This window comes from Pristis pectinata, chromosome 26 (genome assembly GCF_009764475.1).
Source record: "Pristis pectinata isolate sPriPec2 chromosome 26, sPriPec2.1.pri, whole genome shotgun sequence".
Lineage (NCBI taxonomy): Eukaryota > Metazoa > Chordata > Chondrichthyes > Rhinopristiformes > Pristidae > Pristis > Pristis pectinata.
The window spans coordinates 14,432,093-14,459,595 of record NC_067430.1 but is presented as its reverse complement, the minus strand read 5'-3'; the positions used below and the strand labels follow the sequence as shown (position 1 = coordinate 14,459,595).

The following is a 27,503-nucleotide window of genomic DNA, read 5'->3' as shown; positions in this document are numbered from 1 at the left end:
TGACCCTTTATTTTCATCAGAACCTTAGCAAGGTGGAGAATTGCAGTGGAAGGGCTGGCAGTGTGCTGAGGAATACATTTACCTTGTTCATTGTTGAACACAGAAAGAAGTCGGAACATGAATGCACTGCATGTGGCAGCAAAGAATCCTCTCCAATAGTTTCGCACTGCAAAATGGGATGACATCACCTCCACACTGAACAGGACGCCTGAGGATAAACAAGCACGGCTTACATTACAACTTCAGCAACCATGGCAGGGCTGGTTTCTTATCGTACTGGTGGACAGTGGGTTCGGTGTCACTAATTGTTGTAAAACATTCTGATCACTCAGTGACAGCAATCTTTCAACATTGTGATTTAAGTAATGTCCTATTTATTGCTTTACACTCTGACATTTACTGTTAACAAAAGCTCGTCAGAAGTGGATTTGTACAGTTAAGGTTTCCAGCTAACTTCAATTACATTAATTGAAAATAACATGTCAGGTGTAACTTCAATACAAGTTTACTCTTACCGTTCTCATTCATCAGTTCCTATTTTCTCAGGTGGCTCAGTGAATGTGGGCAACTGTTCCCAGCATGGAGTCAGCCCTTAGATACTGTCTTGGTACGGCGGGGTTAGTCTCTTCCAAAAAGTAGTCTTAGGTTTAGAAGTATGCCTGTACTGACCAATATCTAACAATACATTAGCATTACCCAAAGCGTAACAGTTCTATGCCCATACTGAACTGGCTATTCATGACTGTGCAGATGACGTTCAATCTTGCTGAGAGTGAACTAAGAACATGCTTTGAACAAAGCAACACACACCAAGTGCTGGAGGAACTCAGCAGCCAGAGCGGCCAGATTCCCAGTTGTTAACAGTCGTAACTGGATTCACTAACCTCAAATAGTACGACTTGTCTTTGCAGAGTAATGCAAAATAACGCGTGTTACTTTTCTCCTGCAAAAGTAGGAGAAAAGTACTTTTCTTACCCGACTGAAACAAAATAATTTTTTTAGCCTTTCAGCAGATTGACTTTGCAGCCTTTGCTGTTTCTGACTGGCAGCCTGTACATTTAGAATTGAATTTAAACATCAGTAGGTGTCAGCTGGGCAGAGCACAGGAAGAAGGAACATAAACCGCTTGATGCCATTTAACTCCAAAACGTCACTTGCATCGCCTGTTGGGCTGAAGATGAAGCCCCCTGGTGGCCACAGGTGGAAGAAAGAGGCTGTGACTTTCCTTCTGGGATCTGCAAAAGATCTCCTGCTGAAAAACACGATGATGCTGGAGGAACTCAGCAGGTCAGGCAGCATCCTTGGAGAAAAGCAGGTGGTCAACGTTTCGGGTCAGGACCCTTCTTCAGGACGGAAGATAGGAAAAGGGAAAGCCCAATATATAGGAGGGAAAAGCAGAGCAGTGATAGGTGGACAAAAGAGGGGAGGTGGGGTGGGCACAGGGTGGTGATAGGTAGATGCAGGTAAGAGATAGTGATAGGCAGGTGTGGGGGAGGAGGGGAGAGCAGATCCACCGGGGGGTCAAAGGTGTAAAACAAAAGGTAGAAAAAAAGAGGCTAGGATTGGGAAGAAGAGAAGAGGCGTGGTGTGGTGTGGTGTGGTGTGGTGTGGTGGTGGTGGGGGGGGGGGTTGTGGGGAAGGGGGGTGGGGATTACCTAAAGTGGGAAAATTCAATGTTCAAAGGTCTCCTGCTCTTCTGCAATGGCTTCCCACTCATGCCTGAGTTAAAAATGTAGCCTTATTTATGGAAGACTGATTTCCATGAATTCTTTCATAATTTAGATTATGTTGGAATCATAAAAGTTTCCCCAGAATTTGTAAGTTTGAATGGTGACAGATCAGGAGGCTCCAACCCTAATGGGCTTTGCCACCACGAGCTAGGTAGGGGAAAAACTATCTTGTGTACCTACACTTGATCATTACATGGTGACCACCAGTGCAGCTCATGTAGGTGTTGCTATACAGTGAGGTCATTGCTAATAGTCACCCAATGCTGGCTTGACTAATGGCCACCAACACTGACCAATGAAGGTTAACAGGAACTCATAGATTCCAATAGTCATAGAGTCAAGCAGGTCACAAACAGGCCCTTCAGCTCAACATGTCCATGCCAACCATTAAGAGAGTAGTGAATCTGTGGAATTCATTGCCACAGATGGCTGTGGAGGCCAAATCATTAGGTATATTTAAAGCGTAGGTTGATAGGTTCTTGATTAGTAAGAGCATCAGAGATTACAAGGAAAAGGCAGGAGAATGGGTCAAGAGGGAAAAATAGATCAGCCGTGATCGAATGATGGAGCAGACTCGACGGGCCGAATGGCCTAATTCTGCTCCTAAGTCTTATGGTCTTAAGTATCCCAGGAAAGAATCAACAATTTCAGGAGAGATAGAGACAAGAAACAGCAGAGGAAAACATTCAAACAAGAACTGGTGCAAAGGGGGAATTTCCACAGGAAAACTCCAAGCCTCTGTTGTAACTTCAGATGTTGTTTATCTTTGGCTTCCACAGCTCCACTGTTAAACTTACTGCAGACAAGCAAAAAACAAAGCCCCACCAACAATGGAAATTCATACTTAAGACCTTTTCAATAGAAGTAGAAGATGACAGTTCCAAATGCACAGCCAGCTCATCGGGATTCGTTATGTTTTCACTAATCTTATAGGCAGCTAAAAACAAGTGATCTCCAAATAAATTGTCTTTTGTCACTTTTTACCTCTTTCCATTGTGCTTTGGACATTATTATACCAGGAATATTATCCACATTTCCTCCACTGTGACCAGGAATCGTCTCTCGTTTTCACCCAACCAGTTACTTACCGCTGATGGGTGCGCCAAAGCAACTCGCGACCCCGACAGCCGCTGCTGCCACCAGCATCTCGTACCGCTTGTTCTTATTCTGTAGGAAAGGAACATTACACATGCTGAACCGGGCTTGGTTCAATGGCAATACAAGGCATTGTGAGTCTACTAGTGTACATTTCCATTCAGGCAGGGATGAGGCAAGCTTAAATATATTAGGGTCAAAGAGTCATAGATCACTACAGAAGCAGGCCCTTCGGCCCATCTAGTCCAAGTCGCCTGATCTTCTGCTCAGTCCCATCTACCTGCATCCAGACCATATCCCTCCAAAACCCCTCCCATCCATGTACCTATCCAAACTTCTCTTAAATGTTACAGTTGAACCTGCATCTACCACTTCCACTGGCAGCTTGTTCCACACTCGCACCACCCTCTGAATGAAGAAGTTTCCCCTCATATTCCCTTTAAATATTTCACCTTTCACCCTTAACCGATGTCCTCTAGTTCTAGTCTCATCCACCCTTGGGGGCAAAAGCCTGCATGCATTCACCCTATCTAGACTCCTCATAATTTTGTATACCTCTATAGGATCTCCCATCATTCTCCTGCATTCCAAGGAATAAAGTCCTAACCTATTCAACCTTTCCCTATAACTCAGGTCCTCAAGTCTCAGCAGCATCCTTGTAAATTTTCTCTGCACTCTTTCAAGCTTATTGATATCTTTCCTGTAGGTAGGTGACCAGAACTGCACACAATACTCCAAATGCGACCTCACCAATGTCTTGTACAACTTCAACATAACATCCTAACTCCTGTACTCAGTGCCCTGATTTATGAAGGGCAAAGTGCCAAAAGCTCCCTTTACGACCCTATGTACCTGTAACGCCACAAGGAACTTTGGATCTGTATTCCCAGGTCCCTTTGTTCTACCGCACACCTCAGAGCCCTGCCATTCACCGTGCAAGTCTTCCCCAGGTTTCTCTTCCCAAAGTGCAACACCTCACACTCGTCTGCATTAAATTCCATCTGCCATTTTCTGTTCATATTGGGAGTTTCTTTGCTGTCATATGAAAGAATACTTTTATTACATAGTGTGCCGATGGCAGGAGATACTTCCAGTAGTAATGAAAGATAGAGTGGAGCTAAATTGGATAGTCCAAATAATAGGTGCATGTGTGAATCACCTACGTCACTTCCAAGACAGAAGAATGGCTGAACATTGGAGCAAATGGTCACTTTGTATCTGGAGGGGCCAGGAAGAGTGGCGTTATGTGGTGAAATGGCAGTGGGGGCAGTTGTCCAGGGACGTCACCGTCAGGAGTCCTGGCACAAAGACCTGGAAGTAGTGCCATGAGGAGTCAACAGATCTTACTCATGATCAAGGCTTGTGGATGCCTTTTCTGATGCCACATCACACCATCTGCACTGCCAGTGCTCACCCCCAAAGCTCCATCATTCAACTACCAGCAACCTCTATCAACCATGCTGAACATTCACAAACCTCACCACATCCTCACATGCTTCATACTGTTTCAAAATTCACTCCTACACCTCAGCTCTCATGGACTGCCAGTTATCCAACCATGAAAGCCACACCACCTAAACTTTTTGCAGGACACCAGCTTGCACATCTCCTTCTTTCTTGCAACAGAAGAGAGCACAAAGCCAAATGCAGCAGGAAGTTATTGGAAAGGCGCCTACGCACTCTATCCTCCATGGAGGAGAAGGGTTGGCCATTGGAGATCACAGTATCTCATGGTAAAAGCTCCTCAGCTTCCACCTCCTCTGCATCCCACAATCTGTCACAAGCTACAGACGCTACAGGCATGCACCTCTCCCTTTCCCTCTCCCTCCCCTCAACATTGCCCTTGTGTCTTTCTCCTCTCAGAAACCCAATGAGTGCAATCCGGCTGGACAGGAGGAGAACGTGGAGAAGAAAGTGATGAAGAAAACGGTCCGTCACTTGATATCATGCATGCAACTCCAGTATTAACACTGCACATAACTTGGGGGAGTGAATAGAGGCATTTGGTAAGACACCAGGAACGTGGGCTGCAGCCAAGGTAGTACAGGTTCTAGAGGACAAGGTCACACACAAAAGTTCTACTCCAGTGGACTCAGATGAAGACCAATGGAGCAACCTATAGAGAAAGGCTGCCAGGTACATTCAATGGAATACCTGGCTCAATGGGATGTCTGCCAGAGAACTTGCATTCAGTATCAAAGAACGCGGAAGAGCCACTACTAACTTGACACAGGGCTTTGGATGCATCCTGACACCTATCCTATCCCCCGAGGACATGGTAGCCAGCTCCGTCAATATTCTTGTAGATCCACCCATGATGCGGCCTCTGATGACCAATGTTTAAGTTTTCATTGCAACAAAAGCCTCAGTGCTTCTGTGGGAGCTCAGACCTAAGTTAGACAAAGTCATCTTGTTGTTCTCAGTGTAAGCTCAGCTCATTTCCACACAAGCTCAGCCCACTGCCATCATGCCTGTAGACATCAGCACTTGAAGAGGCTAGCAGGATGCTAAAGAAGGCCATCCTCAATTTACTATAATTCAGGCAGAGCCCAAGGGCAGCCTGCTTTCCTCTGCCAGGTGGGCAGCATTAATCTCCTGCTCCTGCCACCCTTAAAGTGCCCCTGCTGGTGCCCGTCAGACAGACTGCTGCCATGCAAAGGTGGGCAGTCTAACACTGAGCCTTTCGTGTTTGAATGCAACTTGGTATGATTTCATCCATCTCATTCAGGTATCACACTTTGGCATAATAAAGGTTGCCCCCTGCACCCAAAAATGATTTCAACTGATACAATGTCTCACTCACTGAATTCATACAATCACCAAACAATTGGGAATCTGTTGTTCTTGATCTGCTCATCCTGTCAGTGGGAAAAAATTCCATTTAGTACAGGTTGTCCCTGAATTATTTATGGAACAATTGATCTAATAGTTGGACAGTCCTTTGCAATGTATATTTTTTCTAGCAAACATTATCTGTTACCTCGTTAAAAGAATGTTCATGGGCTGTATTTTCTTTGATGAACAAAGTTAGGTTTCCTCATGTTGCCCACACACCAGCTCGGAAAACCACTCACGTTATTTGCTTTAGTTTAACGATTTATAAAATTAACTTCAATATCTCTCCTTACTTCATAATCCCTGGTGACTGTAGTTCGAATCCTTCCCAAGTAGGTGGCGATCATGGTGGAGATGTGCACAAAGGGACCCTGAGGATCAGATGAGAAATGTCACATTTCACGTAAAAATACAAAATGCTGGAAACACTCAGCAGGTCGAAGACGTGAAACATTAACCCTGGTTCTCTTTCCACACACATTGTCTGACCTGCTAAGTGCTTCCAGCATTTTCTGGTTCTATTCCAGATTTCCAGCATCTGCAGTCTTTTTTTAAATTTCAGTGTTATATTTGGGAATCATTTATTCCCACACTCAGGCTTCTTAGGTTCCCAATCACTATTGTTCCGACTGAGCCTATACCTGTCATGTACAAGCAGAGTTTTTTTTTCCTTTTTGTTTCCTTCCAGCAGATTTTCCTCCCCTTGGATCTTTGTCCCTCAAGCATTCCCTTTTTCCTCCCATTCTCAATTCTTTCAACCCTCCCTCAATCCCCTTTACTTCACCACTTTCTTCCTGACTCCAGTTCTCCTCCCCTTCCTCTGCCTTCCCTTTCCGTCTGTCCCCACGCTCAAACTCCTACCATTTCGTCCAGAGAACATGCAGAAGGTTTAAGCTCACCACTTTCCCCAAAAAGATTGTGCTTCCTGCTGCCAGTGAACATATCAAACCAACCACTTTTGCTGCAAAGGTTTTCATGGTCAGGTACTCCTCCAGAAGAACTCCGGTCAGGATAGTCTTCAGCTCCGGAATCCCTGAACCTGAATGAGAAATGGACATCCATCTGCGTACGTCCCCAAAATGTCACCAGGAGGAGCAACAGAACAGAAAGTCCAGGCACAAGTAAACTAAGCGACTATTGAAATATCGGAAATAGTTACAAAGCACCTCAACTATAGGGAAAGTGCACCCTTGCTGTGTACCATTTGTTCTGCATGAACTTCTCCCTGTTTTACTCCATCTGAATCCCTTCAGTTGGACTTTTGCCCTTGCCTTAAACTGTCTTGAACATGGTTATAACATAGTCTGTGATTGGGGTTCATTAACTTTCCTCAACTCATTTCAGAGTTCAGTATGGTCGATCAAACCATCCTCATCCGACATGTCTCTCTTCCTTACCGCTCCAATGGTAATCAGAGTATCTTAAAGAAAGGGTTCTGTTCCTGCGATATGAATGGAAGTTCTTGTTCTTGTGTCAGAAGCTTAAAAGGGAAAGGCCACATCTGGCTTCGTTTCCCCAATGAAATTAAAACAGTAATTACACTTTGAAAGTAATTCATTGACTGTTTCAAGTTTCAAAATATCTTGAGGTTCTATATAAAGTTCTTTCCTTATGTTTCAATTAAAATATTGCATTTCATTTCAATTGTTTATTTTGTCTATTAATTGTGCTATTTAAGTCTCAGTCCTGCAGAAAGCCTTTTGGGGGCAGTCTAACCACATTTCACTGCATTTATAAACTGGATAGATCTGAACCATGACAGACCTACAGTATGTCACAGGTTACAGCAAATAATCAGTGCATTGGACAATAGTTCATGTATCAAGAATTCGTCTCACACTAGTAATATAAACATTGATATATGTATGCAAATATGTTTTTCAAATACCCTACTCAGTATTAAATTTTGGATGCTCAGGAGCAGTTGACATTCAGCCTCCCTGGTAAAGATGTTATGGTTTGATTCAATCCTGCCTTCACCTAACACACAAATTCATTTTACAGCAGAAATTATTGGACAATGAACCTTGGCTGATTTTTTTTTTCCTTTCCTTAGTTCAGTCAAAGAAATATTGAGGCAGAAACACCTGGATTAGTTGACAAGATAGATGGTCAGCCAGTCTAGGAGCTCCTGACCACCACAATGGCTCATGGTGCTCCCGTCTCCCATGTGTGCATCATGAATCAATGAAGAATTGAGTTTGCAGAGAAGGCTCCTGAACTCTGCCATATCTGTTGCTCTTTGCTGTTCTGCGTTCCTTTTGGACTATTCTTCCTCACTGCAGGTTAAAACCAGCGGCTGTTTCCAACATGCATCCACTCCTCTTAATTTCTTGCCCCATCTGACTTCCCACCCTCGGCTTACAGGCCAGATGGCAGATGTGCTCTTCCTTACAACTGGGGAATTGCTTCATGGATAGGATAAGATTTCTTTATTAGTCACATGTATATTGAAACACACAGTGAAATGCATCTTTGCGTAGAATGTTCTGAGGGCAGCCCACAAAGGTCGCCATGCTTCCAGCGCCAACAAAGCATGCCCACAACTTCCTAACCCGTACGTCTTTTGAATGTGGGAGGAAACCGGAGCACCCGGAGGAAACCCACGCAGACATGGGGAGAACGTACAAACTCCTTACAAACAGCAGCCGGAATTGAACCCGGGTTGCTGGCGCTGTAATAGCATTATGCTAACCACTACACTACCATGCCTGCCCATACACTACCATCCCTGCCCATACACTACCGTGCCTGCCAACCAGCACGAGAGTAGACAACAGGATGCGCAAGTGAAGAGATCTCCTTAACTCAGTTCCTGACCTTCCTCCCAGTATTCACTCTAGAAAATCATAGTACAAGACCCAAGGGCAGAACGTCTGCTTCCTGTGAGTCTCCATCCACTGAGAATGTTAGATTGCAGGATCACATGTCATGTAACACTCTACTTACAAATCAGATATTAACATGACCTTTGTATGATGTTCTCTCCTCTTCTGAAGGACAGGAGGAGATTTGGGTAACTCGGCATAAAGATGCTCACATTGGGTATGGGCAGGTCCAGAGAACGTTGCAAAGTTGGAGGTGGGCAGACTTAGTAACAGATTGGATCTAAGGTTGAAGAACGTGCTGAGGTTTAATCAGTTTAGTTCAGCCATCTGAACAAGTAGTCATACAGGAAGATGGAGTCAGGCAAGGGAGTTGGTGTTTGGTGATTGCTGAGATTGGGAGTTGGCTTTTCTGGTGCTTATATCAAGAAAACTAAGATTTTCATCCATGGCCCAATGTTGAAGATGTGATCTGACAATGTAGAGGTAGTTGTGGAGCTAAGAAAAGTGATGGAGGGGTAGAGCTGGATGTCATCACACACATTTGGTGATGTACAATATTCCACTGGTGGCATTATAACGTCAGTCATTACAAGTCAACTGCTTTTGCAGAACAAGAACTGGACCTGGGACCTTCCTCTTGTGTGTGTTTCAGTGTTACATCAGAAGTAGGTTGGCCACAGGAGGGAGTCAGGTACAAAGAAACATCAAAATGTGGCAATTACCCCACTCCCCTCCTCCCTGAAGCCTTTCCAGGCAATCAGTGAGATCACGGCAGGTCCGTAACCAAACTTCACATGAGCTTCGGTTAACAGAAATTTCAGGTTTAAAATAAACTACTGACTGACCACTTACAGAAGTGAGTTCCAATTTCCTACCAACCTCTGGATGTAGAACTATTTCCTCTGCTTCAAAGTTTAGAATCCAAGCTCTAACTTCTAGACATGTCCTTAGTCCTAGACCCCAGACACTCTGAACAGTTTCTCTCTGTTCATCCACTGGAACTTAGAGTGAGAGGGGATTTGATGGAAAAGTAAAAGACCCTGAGGTGTCTTAACAGGGTGGCTGTGGAGATGATGTTTCTCCTCATGAGGAACTCAACAACAAGTGGTCTCTGTTTAAAAATAAGGGGTCACCCATTTAAGACAGAGATGAGTTTTTTTTTCTCTTGGACGGTAATGAATCTTTGGAATTCTCTTCCACAAAGGGTGCTGGAAGCAGAATCCTTGAGCATTTTTCTGACAGAGGTATATTTTGATAAACAAGGGGGTGAAAAGTTACTGTGAATAAATGGGAATGTGGAGTTGAGATTATAACCAGATTGGCTATGATCTTATTAAATAGCACAGCAGGTTTGAGGGGTCGAGTGGCCTACTCCTGCTTCTAATTCATATGTTTGTATATATCAGTTAGCCTAAAATCTTGAAAGCTTCAGTCAAACCATCCACTGACCTAAATCCCAGGGAATACAACTTGTTTTTTGTGGAATCTCTCCTCATAATTTAATGGTTGGAATTCAGGTATCATTCTCCACACTGTCCTCCCTGGTCTACAAGGTCAACATACCCTTTCTAAGACTTGGTGCCCACAACAACTTAAAATACCCAGAGTGGTCTTATCGGGGTTTGTATAGCTGCAATCTGACTCTTGTGCTGTCACCTGGATCAAATCACATTAGCCTTTTTGATTATGTTCTGTACATGACTTCCCAAATTTCTCAGGAGGTCTACTTCTACCAGCTTTCCACCATATAAAATAAATACCCTGTTCTATCCTTATGGATGACTTCACATTTGAACATAGAACATAGAACATTACAGCACAGTACAGGCCCTTCGACCCACGGTGTTGTGCCAACATTTTATCCTGTTCTAATATCTATCTAACCCTTCCCTCCCACATATCCCTCCATTTCTCTATCATTCATGTGTCTAAGAGTCTCTTAAATGTCCCTAATGTATCTACCCCCGCAACCTCTGTTGGCAGTGCGTTCCATGTACCAACCACTCTCTGTGTAAAAAACTTACACCTGACATCCCCCTTACATCTTCCTCCAATCGCCTTACACAATAATCTATTTGCCACAGTTGCGTTAGAGTCAGAGCCACAAGCACAGAAATGGGCCCTTTGGTGCACTGACCTTTTCATCAATCTACACTCATAGATGGATCGTTCTATATCTTGCTTATTTAAGTATTTCATTCACTTCATCTGTTGATATCTTTTTGCAATTAGGATGTTTCTGTTCACAGGTTTGTCTCAATGTGGTTTTCCAACTCAACATCTAAATGACTTATAGATCTGGTGAATAACTGCAGCCCCAATGCAGGTAGCCCAGGGCACCAGCAGTCAACTGTCTCTTGGTTTTCAGCCAATTTCTGAGCCACCAATTCCATGAGCTTCAATGGTAGTTATTCAGTCTCTAATGAGGGACCTCATCAAATGCCTTCTGGATGTTCATGGAAATAAATATTCCACTGAGTAATAGTTTAGACATCTTTCCAAAGGATTCAAGCAGCTTTGTCAAGCATGACCTTCCACTTACAAATCCATGCTGATGCTGCTCAAATTAAAATGTTCATCGTGTTCAGCCACCCTACCCTGGATCAGACAACAGTAATTTTCCAATGATAGACGTCGAGCTGTTTGCACTATAATTTCCTTGGCTCTCTCTTTCTCACCTTTCTTAGACAGAGGAGTGTCAGCACCAATTTTCCAATTGGATGGTGCAGTTCCTGAATTAAATGAACATGGAGGGGTAAAGTTAGCTTTCTATGCTCCCCGTAAAGCGCTGTTCTCAAAGGTTGCTTGGGTTAGAGATTCAGCACCACAAATATTCCCCCCACTGTCAGCACTCTCGCCGTCTGCTCTGAGCGTGGTAACATTGATCCTATTTCTGAGGAGAGCCTGGCTAATTACACCCTTGTTACGGGATTACCACACTAACTCTTACTCCCATTTGAATTCCTGAAATCTTCTGGAATTTATGGATTGGATTTCAAAATGGACCTGCATGTCTAATGATGCATTTCAGCTCATCTTGACATGGGAACTTTCTTCACAGAAGACACGACTGAGCAGCTGTATTTTGCGGCATGTTCACAGTACCAATGGGAGGCAGATTATGTGAATGTTTTTGCAGTTATAAATAAATCAGCTGTGGCAGACTTACCTCCTGACTGCGGTGACACACACTGAGAGAAACCAGTGGAGAATGTTGTCATTGCAACAGGGTACACAATCCAAGACATGTACTGCAGAAGATCGTTGCCGTCTAACTGCTCGTAGAGCCATCGATGAGCTGTGGAGGCACAAGAAGCTTGAGAAACCCCAGCCCCTTACTTCAGGAATAAAGCACATTCTGCTTGCATCTCAAATTCAGTTAGCAGTTTTGCTCAGATCTATTTGGTTGTTTTCCCTGTGTGCTGTACATGGTAATGGGCTGCTTTTAAAATTAATAGCTGGGAGAAATTATAACTTGCACAGATCACCTAGTGCCACTTCCCCAGTAATCTCATGGTTTAAATGGACGTGTTAAATCATTTGCTTACGCCACCCGGGTAGAAAGCATTTATTTCTGCTACACTTGGTAGCTGGAAGAAACGCTGGCAAACTATTAATGTTCATGGGTTCAAAGGCAGGGCAAGGGCAGAGAGTGATGTAGGAAAATGAAACATAAGCCTTGATTATTTACTAAACACGCACTCTCTGTGACCAATGGAATTATATTATTTGATTTTATTCTTCATTGAAAACAAATGACAAGAATTTTTAAATGTTAAGTTGTTGAATATAAGTGGAGCCTTCAGTTTCAAAACCCAATAGGCTCAATTGTTTCTTCTTGCTTAATAATAAGTAAGTTATGTTATTTGTGCTGTCATACTCCCCCCACCACTCATCAGAAGATTCTCTGGCCTGCACCCCTCTGCGTCAGTGTATTAGTGTTTGTCCTGGACCAGAGCCCTCCCAACAATTGGTCCACAAGCCTACAGCCCTTCCTTCCTTTCCCAGCCCCTCTCCCTGATGCGATCACCCTCCCCACCCCCTCAAACGACCCCCGGGATAAAGGTCAGAACCAGAAAAGGTGAGCAGATGCCTGGGGTCAACTCTAGGAATTGACCCAACCCTGAGCTCACGGATTGCCTTTGACAACGGGAGCAGAGGCTACAGGGGGGATGAAAAAGGGAGCAGTCAGGTTGGGTGAACACAAAGGAATTTACTCATGATAGTGTTCAGAGAGCTGAATGCACAGCTCAGAGAGCAATGTGGGAGAAGTGGATTTCAGTTTTCAGGACACTAGTATCAGTGTTAGGGAAAGGGGCAGCTGTTCTGTTAATACAGGCTTCACCTGATTTGGTATGGGTCCAGTGTATTGAAGAACTAGAATTGCACATATTAAATAGTTAGGGGACAGAGGAGGTGTGGGAAGGTTATGGTGAGATGAAATTTAGAAAGTTAAAGAAAAAAGACAAGGTGGTTGATAGTAGAGAGCAGCAAAATGGGTAATGATAACCAGAGTATCTCAAGAAGGGACAGAGAATACAAATGTGCAAGTATGAAAATATACAGCAAAATCTTAGACTCCTTACCTGAATGCACATTGCGTATTTAACAAGATAGATGAATTAATGGTTCAAATAAAAATAAATGGGTGTAATCCGAAAGCCTTTGTGGAGATATGGTTGCAAAGTGACCAAGATTGTGAATTAAACTTTCCAAGAAATGAGCAAATTAGGAGCATAGCCCCAAAAACAAATATAAAGATTGTAGCTTGGAAAATCAAGATATAATATCAGTTTGGACGGATTAAAGAAGCAACAAGGGACAGAAATAATTGAAGTGGGTTATCTGCAGGCCCTCAAAGGGCAGTGATAATGCAGGAAATGGTATGAATCAGCAAATTATAGGCCCGTGTAAGAAGAGTGATCAATAGATAAGATTTCTTTATCAGTCACATGTACATCGGAACACACTGTGAAATGCATCTTTTGCATAGAGTGTTCTGGGGGCAGCCCGCAAGTGTCCTCATACTTCTGGCCCCAACATAGCATGCCCACAACTTCCTAACCCAGACGTCTTTGGAATGTGGGAGGAAACCGGAGCACCCGGAGGAAACCCATGCAAACATGGGGAGAACGTACAAACTCCTTACAGACAGCAGCCGGAATTGAACCTGGGTCGCGGGCACTGTAATAGCGTTACACTATTGGCTACATTACTGTGCCTGCCCTAATCATGCTGGAAATTAATCTATAGACTAGGCAGTACTAGTACAGAGAATAAACTCATGGAGGGCATAAGAGATAGTTTGATGGATCAGTATGTTGAAGATCCAATGAGGGAAATGGCTATTTTAGATCTAGAAATGCGCAATAAGAAAGAATTCATTCATAATGTGGCTGGTAAGGGGCCTTTAGAGAAGTGATCATAATATCATAGTATTTTAAAATAACGTCTGAAGGTGATGTAGTAAAATCTGAAATCAGGGTCTTAAATCTAAACAAAGCAACCTATGAAGATATACAAGTTGGATTTGTTAGACTGGGAAGCTACATGTGTCAGTAATCAAGCAATGGCTAACATTTAAAGCAATTATACATATTGTACAACAAAAATATATCCCTTTAAGATACAAAACATAGCAGGAAAAACGATGCAGTTGTGGTGAACAAGAGAATTTCAGGATAATATTGGATCAAAGGAAAAAGCTTATAATGTTAACAAAAAGAGCAGCAAACCTGATTGGGAACATCTAAGAAATAGGCAAAGGTGAACCAAGATATTGATAAGGAAATGGAAACCAAAAACAAAAGTAATCTACCAAGAACAGACTGCAAACTTTCTACAGATGAATGAATAGGGAAAGGATTAATGTGGGTTCCTGATAGACTGAGAAAATGGAAATGATACTGGGGAATGAGGAACTGGCAGAGAAAGAGAACAATTGCCTTCCTTCCAGAAATAGGCCAAGAGTGAATGAGGAGCTGAAATAAGTTAAAAACATAGTTTTGGAGAAATTATTGGGACTGGGCAGAATCAACTTGGATTATTGAAACAAAAGTCACATTTGACAAATCCATTCGTTTTTTGAGGCTACAACCTGCAAAATAGTTAAAGGGGAACCAGTGACTGTGGAGTATTTGGATTTTCAGAAGGCTTTTGATAAGGTGCCATGCATGAGGTTATTAAACACGTTTAGAACATGCAGGTCTAGGGACAGACTAAGGGATAGAAAACAGAGTAGGAATAAAGGGGTCATTTTCAAGTTGGGAGGCACCACTGATCTCAGTGTGAGGGTCCCAGATGTTCATAATCTGTATTATGGTTCAGTGCATTATTTCTAAGTTTGCTGATGAACTAAAACTGGGTGCCAGCTAAGGTGGTGAGGAGGATGCAGAGAGGGTTCAGGGAACATAAGCAGACTCAGTGAAGGGGCAAAGACATGGTGGACGGAATATAATGTGAAAAACTGTTGTGTTATACACTCTGATTTAAAAAAAAGTGTTATTTAAATAATCAGAGATTGGAAGGGGTTGGTGTTCAGGGAGACCTGGGTGTACTTGGACACATCATTGAAAGTTAAAGTCCAGGTACAGTAGGAAGACAAATGGCATGTTGGACTTTATTGAGTGAAGACTTGACTAGAAGATAAAGATGCCATTATATAGGACCCCAGTGAGATCACATCTGAAATATTGCATACAGTTCTAGTTCCCCTACCTAAGGTAGGACGTACAGCCTGGGATAGTGGATTTATCCTATGAGAGGCGATTGAATAGATTGGGTCCATACTCTCTTGAGCTTAGAAGAATGAGTGGTAGTCCCATTGAAACATACAAAATTTTCACTGGGCTGCAGTCCTGATGTTTCACCAGCTGTAGTATCCAGAACCATCATCACAGTCTCAAAGTAAGGTGTTGGCCATTCAAGGCAGATGAGAAGGAATTTCTTCACCCAGAGTTAGTGAGTGAGGCAGTGAGTCTTTGGACCTTTCTACCCAAGAGAGCTGTTATGCTTTAATCATTAAGTACATTCATGACAGAGATCAATAGATTTTTGGATACTAAGGAACAGAGGCATTTAGAGCTAGTGCGGGGAAGTGGCACTGAGGTAAAGCTATGAATTCATTGAATGACAGAGCAAGAACAAGGGTCTGAATAGAACAAGGATCTATTCGATCTCCTCCCATAGGATAAATCCACTATCTCACTTCTGCTCTGAGTGTGAGTGGCTAGGTTGAGGATGTTGCTATGTGGTCCTGCATTTGTTTCTGAAGAAACAGGGAGTTGGGTTATGATAAGGTGATGCTCCAAGCACTTTGTCAAGGACTCCACTGGTGCTGGCTTTTCCTATCCCTGTCTTGCAAATCACACCCTTTCCAACTCTGGAGTTGAAGTAGCCCAGGAGGGTCAGCTTAATCTTGATGTGCAGTTACTACTCAATAGCACTGATGCAAAGAGGTGTGATTGCTGCAATTAATCATGCACTTCGCCATCAAGCTTTGCTTTGATAAAACACGAGGCAGTTATCATCAATAAAAGGGAAGAAACTTACGCAAAGATTAACCATAGGATCAGTGATTATTTGCAGTGTGGAACTGTAAATAGAATTATCTCACTCCGAAGATAATACAAGGTCCATGAGAGTGCAATGGTTTCTAAGGAGATTGATAATATTTAAAGAGATTTACAATTATGCAAATACTATTAAAAGTGTAATGCATTCTGTGAACTGGATCCTTAAAATAAAGCAATTGTATGCAGGACAGAAGTTTAAGTTTTGGGAGTTTATCCAAAAGCATACTAACATATGGTAAGCATACTGTAGTGTAGCAGTTAATGTAACATTATTACAGCGCCAGCGATCTGGGTTCAATTCTGGCCACTGTCTGTAAGGAGTTTGTGCGTTCTCCTTGCGTCTGCGTGGGTTTCCTCCGGGTGCTCCGGTCTCCTCCCACATTCCAAAGACATACGGGTTAGGAAGTTGTTGGCACGCTATGTTGGTGCTGGAAGCGTGGTGACACTTGTGGGCTGCCCCCAGAACACTCTACGCAAAAGATGCATTTCACTGTGTGTTTCAATGTACATGTGACTAATAAAGAAATCTTATCTTATAAATGCAATGCCAATAAAGAAAAAGTAATATTTTCATTTACTCTTGATATGTAATTACTATTGTAATGCAGGGACTGCAGCCAGTTTGCGCACAGCAGCCTTCTGCAAAGAATAATGTGATGGTGACTAAATAATCTGTATTAGAGGAATGGTAAGTAGGAGATCATGGTGCTGAGGGTGCCAAGGTCCCAGGGATCACTCCCCATTTCAAGATAATGCCAAATAATTTTTTTTCCTTACCTGAAAGAGTTTAACATCAAAACATTGCCAATTATACAACTCTTCTTCAGTCCTTCACTAGAATATCACCCTAGAGTTTTGTGTCAAGTATCTGGAATTGAGCTTGAACACAGAATGTTCTGACGCAGTGGCAGAAGTTGTACTAAATGAGTCATAGCTGATAGATTTCATTATGTGCAATAAAACAACCTCGATGATCCCAGACCAAAGCAAAGCCACAGAGCTGTCAGTTTTCTTCCTTCAGAACAAGCTCCATAAACTGCAGGTAATAAATTCTGTTAATTCTCAGTGAGGTAAACATGACACCATCAGAAGTGCAACCATCAGTCTCACCAGCATAAAAAGCTGCCACTGACCCATGTCTGAGTCATTTGCTGCCCTCCCAGCTATAAGGGTGTAACATTGTAGAGGATAATCATAAGATCAGAAGTAGACATGTTTGCTGATGATTGCACACAATTTAATTCTATTTGCACCTCCTTAGCAACGGTGCAGTCCATGCCTGCACATAGCAAGACCTAGATAACATGTGCACCACAAAAGTGACAGGCAATGTCCATCTTCAACAATTAAGAGTCTAACCATTAACCCTTGATGTTCAATGACGTGACCTCACCATCAGCATCCTAGGGGCCACTAGTGATCTGAAGTTCAACTGGACAAACCACATAAATACCATGGCTACTAGAGTAGGACAGAGACTGGGTATTCTGTGAGTTACTCAATTTCCTGATGCCCCAAGGCTTTTCCGCCATCTACAGGACACATCAGGAGTGTAACGGATTACCTCTTCTGCCTGGATGAGTGCAGCATGAACAATTCTCAAGAAGATTGGCACCACCCAGGACAAAGCCACCACTTGACTGGCACCCAAACAGCCACTCCAAGCATTCAATCCCCATACCACAGGAATCTAGTGGCTGCAGTGAGGACCATCTGCAAAATGCATTGCAGTTAATCACCCAGCCTACTCGAACAGCACCTCTCAAACCTCGGACTTCTTCCCTCCAAAGCCCACAGAACCCTTTCTGGAAATAAATCACCAGTCCTTTATTGTCACTGCATCAAAGTACTAGAACTCCTTAACCAACAGCACTGTGGAAGTATCTTCACCTGAACTGCAGCAGTTCAAGAAGTGGCTCACTATTACTTTACCAAGTGCAATCAGGGCAGGGCAGTAAATGCTGTCCTTATCTTTGACGCATGGATCTCGAAAATGAATTTTTAGAAAAGCCACAGTAAAACAATTAGTGTAAGAATTCTGCCTTTGCTTACCTTTGAAAAGTTTGACCACTGTGAAGTCCATTGCAAAACTAATGAGAGCCATTAACACACCAAGAATGAAGAGAAAATACCAGTCGTCTCCCGCCCGGAAGAGTTGACGTTTGACAAAAGTTAAACATGCTGCAAGACATGATGAAGCATGGAAAAGTTTCATTATAAAGTATATACAAGTCTGGCATTACAGAGATGGTTCACATCGTCACAGGTTTTGTGGTAATAATTACAGTGTGCCTACCAGCCTGCACTACTACTGAGGAGAGAATTGGACAGAAACTTTACCGTCTCTATTAGTCATGGAAATTGGAAAGCTTCTGCCTGGTTTTCCATGCTCTTCCACAAGCTTTGTGACATTGGGACTTGCTGGTATTAAAAGACACAAAGAGCACCAAGTCATTCTGGTTATTTACTGGTTATTTACTAACCAAAAAGGCCTTGTCCATTTGTGTTATTTTTAACAGAATTTTAATACTTAACTTCTACCAAACAACTTTTCTGTTCTGAAAATTTAAAGTTCAGTCTCATTCCTTTGTATTTTCTATCTCTTTTATCTCTTAGTCACAGACTTCTCACCCTCACTTTATTTTACTTCCTGCACACGATTTTACATAAATTAAATATTCTAATTTTTATATTCCTCAGAAATGTCAATCTGTCTTGTTGGGAAGGAACACTGTTACCTTCCCTGCTCACATAGGTTTCAGCTCTCCTATAGAGGGTGCCATGCCCTCACTGCTCTCTAATTACTACAGGTTTAACTCAATAACCATTGATAAGTCTGTGGACACCTGGAGTGTCATGAATGGTCAACTCATTTTATTTGAGTCATAGAGTTGCACAGGCACAGAAATAGGCCCTTCGGCCCATCCATGCTGACCTTTTTGCCCATCTGCACTAAAACCACTTGCCCACATTAGGACTACATCCTTCCATGCCTTGCCTATTTAAGAGTCTGCTTAAATGCCTCTTAAATATTGCAAATGCATCTGATTCCACCATCTCCTGTGGCAGAATGTTCCAGATATCAACCACTCTCTGTGTAAATAACTTACCCCTAAGATCCCCTTTAAATCTTTTACCTGTCACATTAAAACTATGTCCTCTTTTGCTGCAAAACCCAGGCCACTCTATTTGCTCATGACGCAAAGTTGCCTGATAGTTCTGTTGAAGAAAGTACATGAACCCTAAAACATGAACATTTTGAACTCTACCCCTAGTCTATCACAAGCGTACTCCTGTAGTGAACACAGTTGTTGTCTTCTCCACCTTGAGATAAAGTGGGTAAAGTTGGGGGGGGGGGGAATGGAAGTGGGGGGGGTGAGCAGGGAAATCATTGTAAGGTAATCCCTTCTAGAAAACCTGAAGGCCTATGGACGCCAGGTGTGGTGATCAGGACCTGCAGTTTAATACTCTGCTGCACCTCTTTACCCATTTGAGTGGGTTTCAGGAAATTGATAGATACTCAAAGAGCTGTGCGATCTGTGTAAGTTGATGCCTTCAGGAATGTACCCAATTTAGTACCAAGCTTTACGGAGCCACAAACTTACCTTCCAATTCAATTACAAGATGATAAGAGGCATAGATCGAGTGGACAGTCAGAGACTTTTTCCCAGGGCAACAATAGCTAACACGAGGGGGCATAATTTTAAGGTGATTGGAGGAAGATTGGGGGATGTCAGGGGTAAGTTTTTTACACAGAGAGTGGTGGGTGCGTGGAACACACTGCCGACAGAGGTTGTGGGGGCATATACATTAGGGACATTTAAGAGACTCTTAGATAACCACATGAATGAATGATAGAGAAATGGAGGGCTATGTGGGAGGGAAGGGTTAGATAGATCTTAGAGCAGGATAAATGTCAGCACAACATTGTGGGCCAAAGGGCCTGTACTGTGCTGTAGTGTTCTATGTTCTATGTTCTAACTCCCTGCAAAAAGGCAGTAGAGGGGAAATTAGTCTTCAGTTGCTACCAATAAGCACGTGAGAGATGATCAGTTACTGATAACCAAAGAAGCACGGAATCACAGGACTGTTACAGTGTGGAAGGTCAAATGTCCTGTCGAATCTGCACTACCTTCATGTAATTTTTAGTTCATTTGCCAATTTCCTTCAGTCTCTGCTCCCTATCTTTTGTTCCCCTATTTCTTCACTCCTCTGCCAATGGGAAGAGATTCTCTCTATTTGTTCTGTTCATGCCTTTCATGATTTTAAATATCTCTATCAGATCTGTTTAGACTGGAGGGAAGTTTATAGTGGTTCCAATTGGTTCCACTCCTCTGTTCCAAGGAGCACAATCTCCAGTCTATTCACATAAATCCCCCCCACGCCTGCAATCATTTTGATAAAACCCTTCTGCATCCTCTCCAAACCTTTCACATCTTTCCTAAGGTGTAGCATGCAGAACCAGACACGATACTCTGGTTGTGGTTAAACCTGTATTTTAATAAAGGTTGATCATGGCTCCCCTGCTCCCATACTCCATGCATCTATTCATACAACCCAGGCTACCATATACCTTTGTAACCACTTCCTCGACAAAGTATGCATAGATTCCCTCAGATCTCTGTGTTCTTGCACCCCTTTCAGAATTGTGCCCTCTAGTTTATATTTTATTTTCATTCTTCCTATCAAAATTATCAATTCACATTTGTCAGCATCAAATTCCACCTTCCATCCATCCACCCATTTCACCAATCTGACACTATCTCCTTGAAGTCTATTACTGTCCTCATAGTTTATTACACCTCAAAGTTTTGTGTCATCTGCACAATTTGGAAATCGTGTCCTGTATTTCAAAGTCCAAGTTATTAACATATATTAAGAAAAGCGACACCCACTCCTGGGGAACTCCGCTGTGCTCTTCCCTTCCACCCGAAAAGCATTCTTTCATTACTGCTCTCTGTTTCCTGTTACTTAGCCCAATTTTCTATCCACACTGCTCCAGCCCTCTTCATTCCGTCCTTCATTCTCGATGACAAGCCTGTTAAGTGGCACCGTATCAAATGTCCATTGGAAGTCCACGTATACAACATCAAGTGCATTTCCCTCATTGACACTCTGTTACCTAATCAAACAACTCTTATCAAATCAGTTAGGGATAATTTGCCTTTAACGAACCCTTGCTGCCTTTCTTTAATCAATCCACACTTGTCCAAGTGGTTGCTAATTTTGTCCTTGATTTTATTTTGAACTTTCCCCACCACCAAGGTCAAACGGACTGGTCTCTGGCCATTGCGTTTATCCCTACACCTTCAACACATTCAGTTCCACCGTAGTTAATAGAATTGTATGGGCAGAGACAGTTACAACCAGGGCCAATTCTTGAGTGACCTTCAGCATTGACAATGACAGACATGTGCCTCCTCAATGCTTTACTTCACAGTTTACACCCTGCATAGAAATGCTCCAGGTTTCCTATGAAACTTCCACATTAATGTGGCATCCTTCTGGGATATGTGGGAATTCTTTCTGATTCCCACCTTACTTATGGCAATTGCTACTTTTCCCTACTGTAACCTCGGTAGAACTGAAAATTGTTCCCACGCAACTCAAACTGTAGACAATTAAAGGTTTGGTTTATTATTCCTTAAAGAAAAAGAGGGGAATTGAAAGCTGTAGGCATAAACCCAGGAAAACACGCACACTGCTCAATGGCATATACTGGGTCTTGTGCATCGCAATCATGGAAATGTTATCTAAGGAATGTAACTAGTCATGGTTCAGTAACGTAGGTTCTAATATTAGATCTGTATCCTGGAGTTTTAGTTCAATTGTATTTAAGGTCTGTGAGAATTTCACTTTATTTGCTTGGAAGTTTAATTCTCATCACTCACCTCCTTCAGGCAGTTATGTACTTTGGCTCGAATCTTCAGTAATGTTAATGCACAGAGGTTGTTAAAAGGAATGGGTTATTCAGCTGTCACTGTTACATATTCCAAGCGTTACGATGAGACAAACGTAATCACAAAATAACACCTCTCTGATCCCCCTTGTTCATATGTACTTTAAAACTGAAAATAACCCTGAAAAGGTTTTCTCCATAGATCTCCCCTTCACATAATTCTGCACTGATAACTCACTGACTTGGTTACACATCTCAATACTCTGCAGTCACATAGTAAAAACATCCAAGTTTGGCTTAGTAACCCAAAAGATACTTCATGGAAACATAAGCAAACAAAAATTGACATAGAAAAGGTATCAAGACTAAAATTTTGGTGAAAGAGGTAGGCTTTAGGGAGAATTTTAAAGGAAGGAGAGATAGGAAAGTTGAGGGAGGGAATTCTCAGGGCCCAGTTGGCTGAAGGTTCAACTGGCAGTAGTGGAATGAAAGAAAATGGGGAGGCATTAGATGTCAACGTGAAAAACCAGTTAAAAATTTTTGCCCATCAGACATGATCACTCCAGTGACCCCGAACATTTAATACCTACTTAACATATTGCACAGGCCTAGCTGTACACAGTCTGTCTCATCAGTTGACAGAATCCAGTCACTACTATTCTCTGAGAATGGTATTGCAGAAGTTTAATCCTACTTCTTAGTACAACACCTACCCAGTTAAATAGCTGTAGTGATAACTCATGCCCTGAGATTAGTTCACCATGCAGGGAGTATAAGTCTGTGGGTTCGACAAACACAATGCATCGTTTAGAGCAGCGAGCTGTACCCATCCAGTGTCTACTGAAGTTGGATTTTAGTGAATCAGTGACTTCAATGCCATATGATCAACAGTAGGACAGCTTCTATCCCACTGTGATAAGACTATTGAACGGTTCCCTTATACGATGAGATGGACTCTGACCTCATGACCTACCTTGTTGTGACCTTGCACCTTATTGCACTGCACTTTCTCTGTAGCTGTTATTGTTTTTACCTGTACTACATCAATGCACTCTGTACTAACTCAATGTAACTGCACACTGTAATGAATTGACTTGTATGATCAGTATGCAAGACAAGTTTTTCACTGTACCTCAGTACAAGTGACAATAATAAACCAATAGCAATACCAACACCAATAAATAAACTAAATTAATTTGATAAATATACTAAAATTAACACAGGTATGTCAGGAGATATTTTGCAGCTGGGGTCTGTGGAAACCATGGTGATCTATGAAGACCACATCAGCAGCTGGAGGGACTTTGAGCTGATGGACTGGAGTTTGCGATTCAGACACTGCCATGCACAAGGGAGAGGGAAAGTTACCTGGACACTTCATTCCAAGAAACAGATACAACCCATGGATTGTAGAAGAAGTCAGTCAAGAGGGACAGGGGGGTGTGACCATGACTGAGGCCCAGAAGATAGTGTTGGAGGAGCCTTGGCCCTTGCCCACTTGCAACAGGTACAACGTTCTTGCAGCCTGTGGACCAAGAGCAGAGACTGCAAGGAGGATGAGCAAACTGACCACAGGTCTACAGTACAGGGAGCCATTCAAATTGGGAGAGTGCAAATGAAATTAGTCAAGGTAAAGGAGAGTATAGTTAGGGGATAGATTCTGTTCTCTGCAGCTGAGGGTATGATTCCTGAACGCCAATGTCCCCTGCCCAGTGGCAGGGTTAATGTCATCTCCTTGAGTCTGCAAAGAAACTTGTAGTGGTGCGGGGGTGTGGGGGGGGGGTGGGAGGTGGTAGTTGAAAAGATCCAGATCCAGAATGACAGCTATGAACACCTTATGGTCCAAGTTAAAAAGGAGAACCACAAAGGTAATAATTTCTGGATTACTACCTAAGGGATGTGTACATAAGCAGAGAACCAATACAACCAGAGTATTGTATTGATATTGTATTGAAAAAGAAGGATGTGTGGTCCACAGGATGGTGTGAGAGAAATGGGTTCCAATTCAGGGGACACTGGACCCAGAGGTGGAAGGAGAGGAAGCTGTTCTGTTGGGACAGGATTCACTTGAATCTGGCTGTGAGCAGTGCCTCAGCAAAATCAAATAACTAGAACTATACATAAGGCTTTAAACTAAATTGTTGGGAGAGGAGAAATTTAGAAAGCTTAGAAATTTAGAAATTAAGGCCAAGGGAGTAGGTTGGAGTAGTGAAATAAGCAATGATTACCAGAGACTATCAGGAAGAGACAGAGCATAGAAATATATAAGTATAACTCTACTTAGAATCAGCGCAGGGAAAAATGGTAAAGACAAAATTGAAGGCAATTTATTTGGATGCTCACAGCTTTTGTAACTAGGTAGACAAATTAATGCCACAAATCGCTATAAGTAGGTCCAGTCCAATCACCCTTACAATGGGTCGCAGAGTGACAAAGGTTGGGAACTAAATATTCCAGGATGCTTTTAGAAGAAATGGAAAAGGAAGAGTGAGAGCCTTGAGAATAAAGGATGGGGAAAAGGCAGAGGAGAGAAAGAGTCTTTGCTCAGAATATCAAGAAGTAGAATTAGTTTGGATGGAGCTAAGAAAATATTGGAGGGAAATTATTTATAGGCACCCAAACAGTAGTAAGGCAAAATATAAATTAGGAAATTAGAGATGCATGTAACAAAAATAATGCAAGGGGAACTCTTGTTACAAATTATGTGTGCAATCCATATCAGCAGTAACAGTGTGAAGGTGGAATTCATGTGGTGTACAGGAGATGGTTTCCATGATCAGTGTGTTGAGCCACCATTGAGGGAACAAGCTATTTTTAGATCAATGAGAACAGACTAATTAATAATTGGCAGGTTAAGGAGCCTTGAGGGAAGAATGATCATATTACGATAGAATTTTATATAAAGCTTGAGAGCAATTTATTTCAATCTGAAGCCAGTACCTTACATCTAAAAAAAACAAAGGTGTGAGACATGAGTTGGCAATGCTAACATTTAGAGGATTAGTACATAGTTTATAACAAGACATTTTAAGGCACAAAAACTCAACAGAAAAAATGCTCCAGCCCTAGCTAATGAGGGAAATTCAAGATAGTATTAGATCAAAAGAAAAGGCTTATAGAGTGGCTAAAAAGAGCAATAAGCCTGAGGGTTGAGAACATTTCCAATTTCAGCAAAGAATGAGCAAGGCATTAATAAAGCAATGGAATGAAGAATTCAAGACTAAACTGTGAGTAATGTAAAGGCACATTGTAAAAGCTTCTAAAGATATGTAAAGAGGAAAAGTTTGGTTAATGTAGTCCTTGCAGACTGACATAAGAGAAATTATATTGGGGGATAAGGAAATGGAAGAGAAATTAAACAAATATTTGTACACAGGGAACCTCCCAGAAACTGTGGAGAACTCCAGCTCAAGAGTCAATGAGAAGATGAAAGCAGAATTAAAAGGTATTGGAGAAACTAATGGGACTGAACACCAATAAATCCTTGGGACCCGAAGAAAAGAGGTAGCTATGGAAACATTGTGTGCAGCAGTTGTCATGTTTGAAAATTCCATGGAATTTCCAGTTTCCCACAGATCGGAAGGTAGTAAATGCAACCCCACTGATGGATGTGGTGTATTTGGGCTTTCAGAAGGCCTTTGCTAAGAAGCTACACAAGAGGATTTAGACAAAATTAAGCACACGGGATTGAAGGCAATAGACTGGTGTTGACTGAGGATTGGGTAATGGACAGAAAACAGAGAACAGGAATGAACAGGTCATTTTGGGGCTGGGAGGCTGCACTAGTGTGGTGCTGCAGGGATCAGTACTGGGTCCTGGCTTTTCAAATCTACATCAATGATTTGTATAATGGGACCACGTCTAATATATCCAGATTTGCTGATGATACAAAGCTGGGTGCCTGTGTGGGTTGTGATTAGCAAAGACATCCTGGGGACTAATTATATAGAGCCTTGGTGAGGAAACACCTGGAATATCGAATACAGGTCGAGTCTCTCTTCCTAAGGAAGGATATACCAGAGATAGACCAGAGAACTGAAAATTGTCAAAGTGTTGAAGGGCGTCAGAGATATTGATGGGAAGGGACTGGACAAAGGAAAAAGGATGGAATCAAGGTCAGAAGAAATGAGTTTGGGATGGCAAGAAGGAGCAGAAACACTGTCTCTTCCCAGATAGCCCTGCTTGTGAATCTTGGGCAGGAGATAAAAGTGGGCTGTATGGGGCTGGAAAACTACAAGCCGTGGAAGGAAGATCTCCTGAGGAAATGGGGTCCAAGACTATCTGGGGACAAAGGTGTAAAGATGAGCCATTGAATGGTGGATTAGGCATGAGGGGTCAAATGGTCTATACTCTAATTAGACTGAGGTAATTAATATCCCTATTTCTTTTCATGCAATATTACTGCACAGTTTAAATGATATTAATCCTTTGGTTCTTTTTACTTTAAAAATCTTGTATTCTCCCAATGCTTCGATTCAGCCTAACAATTAATCAGTTTGTGATACTTTTGGTGTCACCTTTTTAAAAGTTATTCAGTCTACGAAAAGTATTGCAGTGTTGCAGAACACTGGACACAGCAAGCTGATTTGAACATTTTAATTTGAACATTTAATCCCACTGACCAATAAAAATAATTAGAGAAAGTGAAGCAATTACCATTTGCCAGTAAAAATCACGACACTACTACTTTGAGAAGCATCATTATGACAACAGAACTTAAATTTAGAACTGAATAAGGATTTATGGATGCAATAAATCACTGATATAGAGTGCTGAATTGCAAAGACTTCTTATGGCAGACTTGACATTTTCACAGGCAACATCACCAGTTTTGGCCGACGCTTGGTAGTTCAGTAGATTCTTCAGGTTTAATGGTCTGTCACATTAAGCAAGCAATAAATAATACCGAAAAAATTACTTCTTTTGGAAAGTCATATACAACATCTAAGATGTCTGTATGCTGCATGCTGAGAAAGACAGACCTACTTTTAAAATTGCAAGCTTATTCAGCAGGCTAATCTCACTTACCTGCTACACGGTCCCTTGTTTTGGGCCAGGGTCTCTGTGGGTTTTGCTGCAAAGGAGAACTTTCTTCTGCTCCTGGGCTGGAAACTTTCTCTCCTCCCCATACTTCATCCATTGTACATATAAGACATATGAAGATTTCTGTGTCATTCGTGCCCCCCCCCCCACCACTGCTCCCAACCGGCCCCAGCCCCCAACACACACAGACAGACAAACGCACAGGCAATCCTTTGCTAACAGTCTCCTGCCTGGTATACCTGGTTTAAAAGATGAAAAACACCTGCCCACCTCCCCAAGCCCAAGACCACACCCCCCACATAGAACACATAACATTTACAGTCATAACCTGCCCTTGGAAGGTTCCTCGTACAGCCAAAGGCATTTCAAACTGAAGGGAAGGATTGAAACCCACTGTGCACACAAACCTCTACTGAACACAAGGATGTCCTTTAGAATGCCATTATTACCAAATCTTAACCTGCATGGCGTCTTTGGGCAATTAATGGCCTTCATTGAA

General features: G+C 42.3%; 1 protein-coding gene across 3 annotated transcripts in view; it reads right to left on the bottom strand.

Moving 5' to 3' along the window:
- The window catches only part of clcnk (chloride channel K), a 48,414-nt gene extending 21,290 nt beyond the window's left edge, over window positions 1-27,124 (bottom strand). Inside the window, exons 1-7 of one of the 3 annotated variants that reach the window (XM_052039361.1) lie at window positions 26,990-27,124; window positions 18,115-18,243; window positions 11,658-11,786; window positions 6,560-6,699; window positions 5,954-6,031; window positions 2,819-2,897; window positions 83-208 (exon numbers count right to left, since the gene is read on the bottom strand). In XM_052039361.1, coding sequence (XP_051895321.1) covers window positions 83-208; window positions 2,819-2,897; window positions 5,954-6,031; window positions 6,560-6,699; window positions 11,658-11,786; window positions 18,115-18,243; window positions 26,990-27,101 — 793 coding nt within the window. In that variant the 5' untranslated portion in view covers window positions 27,102-27,124. The remainder of the gene's footprint in view (window positions 1-82; window positions 209-2,818; window positions 2,898-5,953; window positions 6,032-6,559; window positions 6,700-11,657; window positions 11,787-18,114; window positions 18,244-26,989) is intronic. The other 2 variants (XM_052039363.1, XM_052039364.1) reach the window with 2 other exon arrangements.
- Window positions 27,125-27,503: the final 379 nt, after the last annotated feature.